Genomic DNA, 13,282 nt, shown 5'->3' on the forward strand with positions numbered 1-13,282 from the left:
CAAAATTGAAACCTAAATGCTTGCTGAAAAGGCCATCTACTCAGAAATAACTCCATCTGTCCATCTCTCCTCAGACCAGTAACATGCTGTCTATAGTGGTGATCATGGTCATTGTCCTGTTGAGTTTTGGGGTGTCTAGGAAGTCTATCCTGTCCCCTAACGAGGAGCCGTCCTGGTCTCTCCTCAGAGACGTGGTCTTCCAGCCTTACTGGATGATGTTTGGAGAGGTCTACGCTGGGGAGATAGATGGTGATTGTTTTGCCACTGTAGTTCAACCAACTGACAACACGTTATCTATACATTCTGATACTATACATCTATACATAGATCTGTGCAGGGGGAGATTTATCACAAGTGACTTCATTGATTACATGATGAGTCATTTATATGAATCTATTGGTTTTGTACATGTTTTTAGTAGACATCTGGAATTCACAGGTAAAGACAATGTAGTAGAGCAGTGTTGCTTATTGTTGTAGCAACGCTACTATTACAAAGTACATGTACTGTCTTTGTAGGAGAGAACGGGGGACGTTGTCACACCTTTTACTCTAGTGTGAATTGCTCATAATCAAAACATCTTTCAATAGTCATTCCTACATTAAATTGAAGCTTAAGATGTTGGCTTGAAATGTGTATCCCTCTCATTTTCCAACGTATTGTAACAAAGAGTTAATCACCTATCAAAGACACTCTGACACATTGTGACAACCAACCCCATCATGGGGATGGTTGTCACACACTATGGGGTTGGTTGTCACCATGTGTTTTAATGGGAAACATCTTAAAAAGAAGACAAGATTTAGATTTCAGATAATGATTGAAGAAGTGCGTCTTTAGTCGACGGCGAAAGATTGGACGTGTTTCGGCTATCCTAACTGGGGTGGGTAGTTCATTCCAGCATTGTGGGGCAAGGACTGAGAACAGACAAGAAGGCAGAACTAAATTTGAAAGTTTAATTGCATTGACAAGTTGACAAATACATAACTTAATGCATCTTAATGAACATAAACAGGAAACACATCTTTAGGCCATCCTATATAACAAAATAAGAACACAATAAATTGGCCTAACAATAATAGCATACACAACATGTGACAACCAACCCCAAATAAAATGTGACGACCAACCCCAACTGGAATGTCTTGATAGCATCAAGGCTAACAGCCATCTAACAACTAGTTAGCTAGCTAACAACAATCTAAACTATAGCTATCCCTTCACACTTTTTAAGGGTAATAATTGTCCTGTAAGGGTTTGGCTCGTGTTACTACACGGACATGTTTGTATGTTGCACGGTACTTCCTGACTTACCTACCAGTAAACAACAACGTGATCACACGCTCTCCGTCTCTTATTATATGTGAACTAAAGAGTACAAGGTTTTCACAACATGGTGTCAGAAGTGGGATCACTTAGTAAGAAGACGAACTATACAAAATTAAAAATTAAATTAAAAAAGAGAAAGACGACGACGGAGTGGCAGAAGAAGCAGCCCTGTTGCCGTCGCTGCCACAGTTGGCTCCGCCAGGCAGGTTCGACTTCAATAACATTAATGACTGGCCGAGATGGATGAAGCTATTTGAACGCTATAGAATAGCGTCTGGATTGGATAAACAGTCAGAAGAATTCCAAGTAAATGCCTTCATGTATGCGGCGGGAGACGATGCCGAAGACATACTAAGTGTTTTGCCGCTCACAGAGGAACAGAAAAATAAATACAAGGACGTCACGGATGCGTTCAACGCACATTGTGTGAGTAAAAGGAACGTCATATTTGAAAGAGCATGTTTCAACAGAAGGAACCAAGAACCAGGTGAGAATGTTGAATCCTTTATCACTGCTGTACACACACTGGCTGAACATTGTCAATTTGGAACCCTAAGAGAAGACTTGATAAGGGACAGGATTGTAGTAGGCCTAAGAGATGCCAAGCTATCAGAAAACCTGCAAATGGATGCAGATTTAACTCTGGAAAAGGCAATGACTAAAGTGAAGCAGAGTGCAGCAATAAAGAAACAACAGCCCGTCTTAAGAGGCACTGAGCAGCAGGCAGCTGCACATGTAGAGGCCATACAAAAAAATAGATGGCAGAAAGCACAACAATACAGAACTGACACACAGTCTCCTGGATGTGGCAGATGTGGAAATGTAAAAAGACATATGTGGAAAGAATGCCCTGCCCGGGATGCTGAGTGTAGAGTGTGTCATAAAAAAGGACAAAAGGACACTTTGCAAAGACATGCAGAACAGGAAAAGGTGTCCATGACATCACACTGGCACACACAGAGACTTCTCAAGATGTAGAGGAGGACTTTGCGTTCCTGAACGTAGTAAACCTAGAGGAACCTGAAGATGAATGGCTGGAACTGTTAGAGCTGAATGGACAGGAGGCCATATTCAAGCTGGATACAGGGGCCCAGGTCACAGCGGTGCCGAGCATCATGCACTCAGTTGAAAAACATGGAAATCTACAGCCACCACAAAAAGTACTGTATGGACCAGGAAAATACAAGTTAAATACAAAAGGCTGCTTCAGTGGTGAGCTAACCATTAGAAAGAGAACAACAGCACAAATAATCTATGTTGTGGAAGAACTAACCAGGCCCCTCCTAGGCCTTCCTGCAATAGAGGCGCTTGGACTCATAAAGCGGCTGCACACAGTCGCAGCCCAGCAAGAGGATGTCAAGGTTCAATACCCAAAAGTATTCTCAGGCTTAGGGAAGCTAAAGGAGCCCTACAAAATTGAGCTAGAGCCCGATGCTGTCCCATACACCCTGTCAACTCCACGTCGTGTGCCCTTGCCCCTGGGAGAGACAGTGAGAGCAGAACTGGAGCGCATGGAGAAGATGGGGGTGATTTCCAAAGTGACACAACCCACACCGTGGTGCGCAGGCATAGTCGTGGTTCCCAAGCCGAAAGAAAAAATACGGCTGTGTGTAGATATGACACCTTTGAACAAATATGTCAGAAGAGAGAGACTCATCCTCCTAGCGGTGGATGAGACACTTGCCATGCTTGAAGGGGCGAAGATATTCACAAAGTTGGATGCTACTGCTGGCTTCTGGCAAATCCCGCTGTCAGAGGAAAGCAAGCTACTCACAACCTTCATCACCCCGTTCGGGGCGGTATGCATTCAATCGCCTCCCGTTTGGGATTTCATTGGCCCCAGAGCATTTTCAACGCCGTATGTCACAGATGATAGAAGGCTGCACAGGTGTCCAGTGTCATGCTGATGACATACTGGTGTACTGGAGAGATTGCACAGGGTCCTAAAGACACTGCAGGCAGAAGGCCTGACACTGAACAGTGAAAAATGTGAGTTTGCAAAAAACAGCATAATGTTCCTGGGTCACCGCATCACAGCAGACGGGGTGGCCCCGGATCCAGCTAAGGTCAGAGCAATCTTGAAGATGCCTGAGCCTACCGACGTCGAAGGAGTGAAAAGACTGATGGGGATGGCCCAATATATAGGCAAGTTCTTACCTCATCTGGCCTCGTACACTCGCCCAATCAAAGACCTGTTGTGCAGGAAGAATGAATGGGTCTGGGAGGCCCCACAAAAAGAAGCTTTTCAGAGACTGAAAGCAGAGTTAATTTCCCCGCGGGTGTTAGCCCCGTACTCACCTACAGCAGAGACGTGCGTATCGGCCGATGCCTCGTCCTACGGTATCGGAGGCGTTCTGACGCAACAACAGACAGATGGGATATGGAAGCCGGTCGTGTTCATCTCTAGGAGCCTGTCAAGCCCAGAGAAGAATTATGCCCAGATAGAAAAGGAGGCGTTGGCAGCCACATGGGCATGTGAGCGGTTGTCATCCTACCTTCTGGGGGTCAGATTCAGGCTGGAAACTGATTATAAGCCACTAGTGCCATTGCTGAGTAACAAAGCACTAGATGAGCTCCCACCCAGAGTTCTGAGGTTTCGGCTGAGACTGATGAGATTCACATACGATATTGTACATGTGCCCGGTAAGTGCTTGATAACAGCAGACACATTGTCGAGAGCTCCTGTCAAGCACACGTTCACACAAGAAGAAATGGACAGGGAAACAGAAGTCAAAGTGTTCGTGGATGCAGTTGTGCAAAGCCTCCCAGCCACGGAAGCTAGGCTGAGGAGCATACAGGAGAAACAGGGTGTTGACCCTGTCTGTGCAAAGCTCATCAGATACTGTAAGACAGGTTGGCCTGAGAAGCATGACCTCCCACCGGAGTTGGGGACATACTGGCCAGAAAGAGAGAACCTCACACTGGCTGGTGAGCTACTGCTGCGTGGTCAGAGGATTGTGATTCCCCAATGCATCAGACAGGAGGTGCTTAATGACCTGCACGCTGGACATCAAGGAGTTGTCAAGTGCAGAGCAAGAGCACGCCAGTCAGTCTGGTGGCCCGGACTGTCGGTACACATCAATCAGCTGGTGGAAAAGTGTGACACATTTTCACAACACAGGGCAGAACGCAGAGAGCCCTTGGTCCCCACACCAGTGCAAGAAAGGCCCTGGCAGCGGGTCGCTACTGACTTGTTTTTCTGGGAGAAGAAGACTTATATGGTGATTGTGGACTTTTTCTCGCGATATATAGAAGTTGCCCATCTTAAGGTAGCTTCGGCGGAGACAGTCGTGGCCGCGCTGAAGGATGTGTTCAGCCGTAACGGGACCCTGCAGACCCTGGTTTCTGACAATGGGCCCCAATACAGTGGGTTACCCTTCCAGAGCTTTGCTGGCGAGTATGGTTTCACCCATGTGACTAGCAGTCCACAGTATCCGCAGGCAAATGGAGAGGCTGAGCGGGCCGTGGCTACAGTGAAGGGGCTGTGGAAGGGAGGAGGCGCCCCTGGAGAGCAGTTATTCCCCTGCACAGCTCCTCATGGGGAGACAGATTCGCTCCAACATACCACAACTCCCAAAGACTCTACTCCCTCGCTGGCCAAACATCAGAGACTTCAGGAAGTCGGAGATGCAGGCAAAAGAGGATCAACAACGTCGCTACAATCTGCGTCACGGAGCCCGTCCCTTACCTACGCTGCAGAGTGGCCAAAATGTGTGGCTCGCCAAAGAGAACAGAGGAGGGACTGTCATACAGCAGGCGACAACGCCCAGGTCATACATCGTACAGACGGACGAAGGACAGTTGAGAAGAAATCTTTCTCACCTGCGCACTCTTCAGCAACAACACCTGAGGTACCTGAGCCAACTGTGGAACAAGGTAACTCAGAGACACACCCATACCAGCCAGCTCAAAGTGCCAGTGACAATAGAAATGACAGACATTCTGATAACACCAAAGTGCCCTATGTGACCTCCTCTGGCAGAGTGTCACGTCCTCCAGTTAGATTGGATATGTGAGAGACTGGGGGGGGGGGGGGGGGGGGGGGGGGTTTGTTATTAAGGGACTGGGAGATGTTTCTTACTAAAAGGGGAAGGTGTCCTGTAAGGGTTTGGCTCGTGTTGCTACACGGACATGTTTGTATGTTGCAAGGCACTTCCTGACTTACCTACCAGTAAACAGTCAACGTGATCACACGCTCTCCGTCTCTTATTATTATGTGAACTAAAGGTACAAGGTTTACACAACAATAATTGTTTCATTATAAACCAATTGTGTAAAAGCCTAGAAGAGAAATACTGAGGAGCGGAATATTTACAAATGGACATGAAAAACACAAAAAGTCCTCTCACCTCAAATTCAGCTGTTTCACTCCAAATATGACAATGTAGCAGTGGCGGCTGCTGACCAAATTTTTTGGTGAAGCACAAATGATTATATTATATGTTAAATTATATTTTTAAAACATCAGTGGTGGCTGTGAGTTAAAAATATTGGGGAGGATGGGAGAGATAAAAAATGTAATAAAGAAGTACAGACACACAGTGTGGTTATGAAGACAGCAGACAGACACTACAGTTAAAGACAACAGGCACTAGTAATAAATACCTTGGAGTAACTCTTGACACACACGCCTCACTTACAAACATCACGAGAGAGGAGGAGGAGGAGGAGGGGAGAGGAGAGGGAGAGGAGGAGAGGGGAGGAGGAGGAGGGGAGAGGAGAGGAGAGGAGGGGGAGAGGAGGAGGAGGAGAGGAGGAGGGGGCGGAGGGGAGGAGAGAGAGGAAGAGGAGGAGGAGGGAGAGGGAGGAGATGTACAGAACGCATTACCAGATCAATCTCAGATGCACATCACTCAGCACTATATAGAACTGAACGACACACACACGCGTGTGCACACACACACACGCACGCACACACACACACACACATACACACACACACACACACACACACACACACACACACACACACACACACGCACACACACAGAGGCCAGGCCACAGCGGACCAAAATAAATCGCTTGTTACCCGCAGAAAGCATACCAACGCAGTGAACGCACGCAGTAAAATACAGCCAATTAATTCATAATCAACACAGACCCGCCGCGCCCCACGCACACAGCTACTAAATATAAAAAAAAATGTATTTCACTCACCATTGACGACGTTACAGGAAATAGTGTCCCTCGTAAATAGACTCCCTCCCATCTGATCACTTGTAAATTAAATCCATCCTTTGATATATTCTGATGAAAAAGGTCTCCATTCGTCTTCCCCAGCCAGCCCACTCAGAGCGAGACTAAGTCGGCCCGTCTGACCTGGTAGTCCGATAACCTTGGTCGTGGGGGTCTATCTTGGTAGGTTTCAATGCAACTCCCGGTTCTCCCTGGCTACAGGTAAACACATGTTTCGCGAATCCTCCCCCAAACTCCTTATACTATCTCCGATTACTGGAGATCACTGGTGATGACATCATCACAGTCATGCTGCGGTCTTAATGTTGGCGCAAAGTTTAATTTAGCCTACTGTGTTGTTACAGCTGTACTGTATTGTACCCATTCTGCAATCTGTTAATAAAAATGTCAATCAATCAATCAAACAGCCGGAGAACTTGATGACATCATCACAGTCACGGAGCTCTTCTCTGATTTGAGTGTCAGAACTTTGAGGGCTGTCAATCATTCAATCCCCGTTCGCGAGTGGCGTGCGCAATAATGCACGGGCGGGGCTTAGATGACTCAAATAGCCTATTTTTATTGGATAATAATCAACTAAGATCAACCCGTGCACTATAAGTTGCACTATAGTGATTGACAGCTCGCCACCACTGCAGTTATGTGATGAATAGGCCTGATCAGAGCGCTCAGAGCTGTCACTTGGCCATTTTTGAAAAAAAAAAAAAATTCACTGGCATTTTTTTTACAGAGGAAAACATTTCTAATAAAAAATAATAATAATAATAATAAAAAATATATAGATATATATATGTAAATTAATAATAATTATGAGTGAATTTGTGCTTCACGTGTTGTCATTGAATAACCTCCACTGCAATGTAGGTGCACTCTGACCCCAATTCTGGACATTTAAATACCAAAGTATGGGAGACAGGACCCTCTGGTGGTGAAATATAATGAATGTGACAACCTACCCGTGTGACAACGTCCCCCGTTCTCCCCTACATGTAGTTTTTACTATCTTTTACTATTATGTCATATGCTACTATACCTATAGAGGTGTACCCCTCCTGCTGACTTGTTGCACACAATTTGTAAGTCACTTTGGTTATGACTAAATGTAAATGTTTGTGTGTGTCTGTGTGTGTGTGTGTGATCAGCATGTAAGGAGAATCAGGCGTGTGCTCCCGCTGCCTTCCTCACGCCCTTCCTGCAGGCCGTGTATCTGTTTGTTCAGTACATCATCATGGTCAACATCCTCATCGCATTCTTTAAGTAAGAGCCCTAGAAACCTGATTCAATGAGATTATGAAAGATTGCTACCTGTTTGATCAGATCAGTTTTTATTTTATCCATAATTTTTTTTACCGCTGGGCGAAACAAAGGTTTAATCTTAATGATACGGTCATAGAGAATGCCATCAGACTTCTGACTGCTTCCAAACGTTTTAATTTGAAAGGTAATCTTTCAGTGACGGTTGTTATCAGGGATCTGTCTTCCGACCGGAGACCCTGAAACAGAATACATAATTTAACCTGTATGTCTCTGTCTCTCTCCACCAACAGCAATGTGTACTTCGACATGGCGTCCACGTCCAACAAACTGTGGAAGTACAACCGCTACCGCTACATCATGACCTATCAGAAGAGGCCGTGGCTGCCCCCGCCCCTCATCATCCTCAGCCACATGACCCTGGGTGTGAGCGCCATCTACAGGAGACACAAGGGAGAGGCAGAGCAGGAGGAGAGATGCTCTGGGCTCAGTGAGTACTGTGTGGTGTTGAAGGAGTAAAAGCCCTGTGGGTGTATTCTTATTTAACCCTTTCACTACCACACTACCAAAGGGTTAACCCTTTCACTGCGACAATACAGCAGGTTAACCCTTTCACTACCACACAACAACAGGTTAACCCTTTCACTACCACACTACAGACGGTTAACCGTCTGTAGTGTGGTAGTGAAAGGGTTGACCTTCTGTAGTGTGGTAGTGAAAGGGTTAAAAATGATTACATACAAATGTTATCTAGAGCAGTGGTTCTCAACTGGTCTAGCCTCGGGACCCAACATTTTCCTTAGTCATTAAGTCGCGACCCAAAATTTTTAACCACTATGATTTATGTACAAAAAATAATTGCAGTAATACGCAATCTTTCAAAACATGAAATAAACACAAAAAAGTGCAACAAAAGTGCAACTATTGCTAAAAACCCAATGAAATAAAACAATAATAAATAATATATGCTTCTTAGCAGATTTCTTAGCTTAACACTTTAATCGCCGAAAACGCTGGAACTCGTCTTTCCCCGCCATGCTCATTCTGCCGAAGACGCCGTAACTCGTCTTTGATATCAATATTTCAAAAATCTGTGATCGAAATCATATTTCTCCTCCGGGGACCTGAGATATACTGCTGATCTCCTCTCAACTCTCTAACGGTTCAAGAGCGCCATCTGGTGGCCGATCGGCAGATCGCCCAAACAGCAAACCGGAAACAGGAAACTGGTGCTCATCCAAATTCGGTCCGACCACTCGCTATAGCTCCAGGGACTCCATCTTGACACACTGGATAATCGATCGCTCACCCTAACTCAATAAACAACATGATTTGGACGTATATACTATTATACAACCTGGAAATGGATCCGGTATTTCTCCATCCCATAATAGAAAAAATTCTGTTCCACGCTCATCCCCCAACGGCGCGAGGAAGCCACGGTGAGTTTCAGCGTTATTTTCTAACGTGTTCCATATAAACTGCTCTGATGATCATATGACCCACACTAGGTGAATGATATAACGTTGCCCACGGAATTATAAACGACCCCCCGCCCATCCGGTCAACATCAGATGATACGTAGTAACTTCTATAAGTACCTCCAGTTGAAATTTTTTATCTGGCACCGATCGCTACCAAACTGTATTTGATCATCAATATAATGCATTTGGGACTATAAATCAAGTTCTGAAGAAAGCTGCAGAAAACGATAAAAACATACTTATACTTTAGACCATATTTTAGTATGAATATGTGAATGAAAAAGTATAACGTTGCTACACCCTGAACAATATATATAGGACATTGAATGGGCCATAATAATGTCAATTTAGTAATACAATTTAAAAAGTTATAGCCCTGCAAAGAAGGGGAACTTCTCCATAGACAAATAGAGATGGCGAGGGATGGTAAATTATGAATTTAACCATGGCGATCAAAGTGTTAACATAACAGACCTAAATTTGGGGGAACTAATGTGATAACTGGGGTTGCAACAAAAGTGCAACTAGGGCTAAAAACCCAATGAAATCAAATAATAATAAATAATATGCTTAGCAGATTTCTTAGCTTAACATAACAGACCTAAGTTTGGGGGAATTAATGGGATAACTGGGGTTGCAACAAAAGTGCAACTAGTAATAATAATGCAGGACCTGTTGCAGAGGTCTTTATTCGGCATGCAACGACACTCAATGTTTTAGCGGTACACACACAGCGGTTAGTTTTTAGCACACACACCAGAACACACACGCATGCATTGTCTCTTTAGAATCGCCGATGCGATTCGTCTCTGCGATTACCCATCCCGTCGTCCTTCCCCCCCAAGGGCAGCCGGGAGCAGACGTCAACGTGAGCCGCGCCAGAGGACCAATCCAAGTGCTCCTGTCCGTCTTCGTCAAGGACGCCACAGCGTTAGCGATCTGTTGTTGTGCATGTTTTTCCATTGGGTTTATCTTATCGGGGGGGAAACCCTTGCGAGCACGGGGAGAACATGCAAACTCCACACAGAAAGGCCTGGGAGATACCCCACCTGGGTACCTGGCATCATGGAAACCTGGTCCCCAAGCGGGAATCGAACCCTGGACCTTCTTGCTGTGAGGTGACAGTGTTAACCACTACACCACCGTGCCGCAACTAGGGCTAAAAACCCAATGAAATTAAATAATAATAATAACTAGACAATTCCGCGCGGGGGAAATTGTGAAAGTGTGGGTGACGCCTGTGCACCGCCGGCCAACGGGAGAGGGTCTCTCGCGAGTCTCTATGACAAACAAAAAAACGTATTAAAAAACGTTTCCAAGTTTTATAAATTTTTGGGACTTTTCAGATTTTTTAAAAAATTTCGGACTTTTCCGAGTTTAAATTTCTTTTCAGACTTTTCAGTTTTTGAAAATTTTCGGACTTTTGCTAGTTTTTAAAAATGTTCTGACTTTTCCGAGTTTTAAAAATGTTTCGGACTTTTGCTAGTTTAAAAAAAAATCTGACTTTTCCGAGTTTTTGAAATTTTTCGGACTTTTCCGATTTATTTGTATTTTTCAGGACTAAGGGGGTGTGGCCTAAGGGGGCGTGGTCTAATGATCGGGGGAGTGGTCAACATCGACCAATGAAAGAGGATATCCCTACCGAGTCCAATGGCACAACACGCAAGTCTTGACGACAAACGGTTCAAGAGATACACTGAGGGGGTGTGGCCTAAGGGGGCGTGGTCTAAGGATCGGGGGAGTGGTCAACATCGACCAATGAAAGAGGATATCCCTACCGAGTCCAATGGGTCAACATAGACCAATGAAAGAGCACATCCCTACTAAGTACAATGACACAACCCGCAAGACAGAGGGCGCTGTCAAGCAATTCAGTACTGCTACACAGAGGGGCGATTAAGGGTTAAGTCCATGAGAGGTCATTGGCAGGTCAGCTGTAGCCATGGGCCATGTGCCACACACCTGTTAGCATCTATGCCAAATACAACGCAGTTCGATTTCCGGGTTCCTCTGATTGGCCACGACGCCCACGTGACCCCGCGCTAGCACGGCCCCTTATCCACGCCTGCCGCTACGCCGCGCCAATCTCCTCTGTGTGTTGCAGCGCGCGGCAGAGCGGCAGAGGTCCCTGTGTGTTAAGCGAGCCTTGTAATGTTAAGCGACCTACTCGCGGAAATGTAATGTTAATCGGCGGAATGTACATATTTATCAAAACAACTACCAGATTCACTCTACCAGATTCACTCTACCAGATTCACTCATAAACGTTATATAACATATATTCATAACGTTATGGGTTTGAATCACTGTACATTGAGGGGGGTTGAATCACTGTTTACACTCCCCACTACATTCGTCACTCAGTTTTAACATCGACTGTTAGCTCAACTTGTTCGTCAGCTTGCTGTGGAGCCTATGGTCAGTTGTTGGCAAGTTCGAATCACTTCAATTTTTTTTCCGTTTAATTAATTTATCATCTCTCTATATAAACGTAACTAGCTATTCATATCAATCGAAATAACGTTAATCTCCGCAAGCCTTCAGAGCTGCTCTTATTTGTAAATAAAAGAAAAAGGAGTTTTTCATTGTTCAAGAGTGGATATGTTGCAGAAAAGAATTGAAGTGATTCGAACTTGTCACCAACTGACCACAATAAGAGCAGCTCTCGGAGATGAACGTTATTTTGATTGATATTGTTGAATGTCAGATATTGCGTATTGGCTAGACATCATAACCTAGACTATACAGTATATAGAGAGAAGGAATAAAACGCTGAGAGACAGGATTCGTGTATCAAGGAAGCAAAATTTTTATTTGTGAAGGTCGCTCTTATATACACACACTCAGCTGATATTAATGAGCATCACTCAGCTGGTGTCAATCAGTCAATCACTTTGAATGGATGACGGGAGAGCACACTCATTATTGTCAACACCCCCACTTGCTATCTACTGAACTATCTAAACTGGAGAAGGAAAAAAAAAAAAAAAAAAAAACAATTTAATAACAATCAGTTATTGTAACACTTTTACATTCCATTAATCAAACGAAGGCCGTCATTGATATGGTTCCTCTCCTGAGTGAAACAAGAACATAAATCATTAGATTTCATTATTTACACAGTCAGTTTTTTTTCACTGGCACTCTTTTATAACATTTTGAAATAAACAAGAAAAACAAAAATGTGACCACTTGGTCACTACTCACACTGATGTGGTTTCTCTCCCAAACATAACCTTTGTGAACCTATTTAGTTTGTCCTTAGTTGCTGGTTTGGTAAATACATCAGCCACCATTTGATCTGTGGGACAGTATCGCAAACAGATCTGTCCATTTAGTACTGTAGATCTGATAAAATGGTACTTTATGTCTATGTGTTTGCATCTTTGTCTGCGGACTGGGTTCTTAGCTAATGCTATGGTTCCCTGATTGTCCTCATGGACAATGGGTGGTGCATACTTACATGCATCCATATGTGTCAGCAGTTGTACCAGGTGTAAACACTCTTGGGTGGTTGCAGCTAGTGCCATGTACTCTGCTTCACATGTGGACAATGCCACCGTCTGTTGCTTTTTGGTCTTCCATGAGACCAATGGACCAGTCTCATGTAGACTAACACAGTACCCTGTTGTGCTGCGTCGGTCTGTGACATCTGCTGCCCAGTCCGCATCACTGTAAGCCTGTAACCTCAAATCAGAATTACACTTCTTGTAACACAACATTTTATCACTGGTGCCCTTTAAGAACCTCAATACATGTTTGACAGTAGCCAAATGTTCCTCAGTTGGTTTGTTAAAATACTGAGACAGTTTACTCACTATGAAACACAGATCTGGCCTAGTACACATAGTAAGATAGATTAGGCTACCGACCACCTCTCTGTACCGGGTGACATCATTCATTATTCCTGCCCCTTCAGTGTAATCGAGTGCCCGCTCACATGGTGTTGATCTGGGTTTACAGTCCTGCATGTCAAACCTCTCTAGCATGTTCTTTACACACTGCTTCTGTGACATTGT

General features: G+C 44.6%; 1 protein-coding gene across 1 annotated transcript in view; it reads left to right on the forward strand.

Moving 5' to 3' along the window:
- Positions 1 to 13,282, forward strand: part of trpm6 (transient receptor potential cation channel, subfamily M, member 6) — a gene marked incomplete at its 5' end in the record, with an annotated part of 158,988 nt that overhangs the window by 55,375 nt on the left and 90,331 nt on the right. Inside the window, 3 exons of the mRNA XM_084323194.1 lie at positions 75 to 249; positions 7,668 to 7,782; positions 8,073 to 8,269. Of these exons, the coding sequence (XP_084179320.1) occupies positions 75 to 249; positions 7,668 to 7,782; positions 8,073 to 8,269 (487 nt within the window). The remainder of the gene's footprint in view (positions 1 to 74; positions 250 to 7,667; positions 7,783 to 8,072; positions 8,270 to 13,282) is intronic.

Source organism: Notolepis coatsorum, assembly GCF_963971535.1.
Source record: "Notolepis coatsorum genome assembly, chromosome: 10".
Lineage (NCBI taxonomy): Eukaryota > Metazoa > Chordata > Actinopteri > Aulopiformes > Paralepididae > Notolepis > Notolepis coatsorum.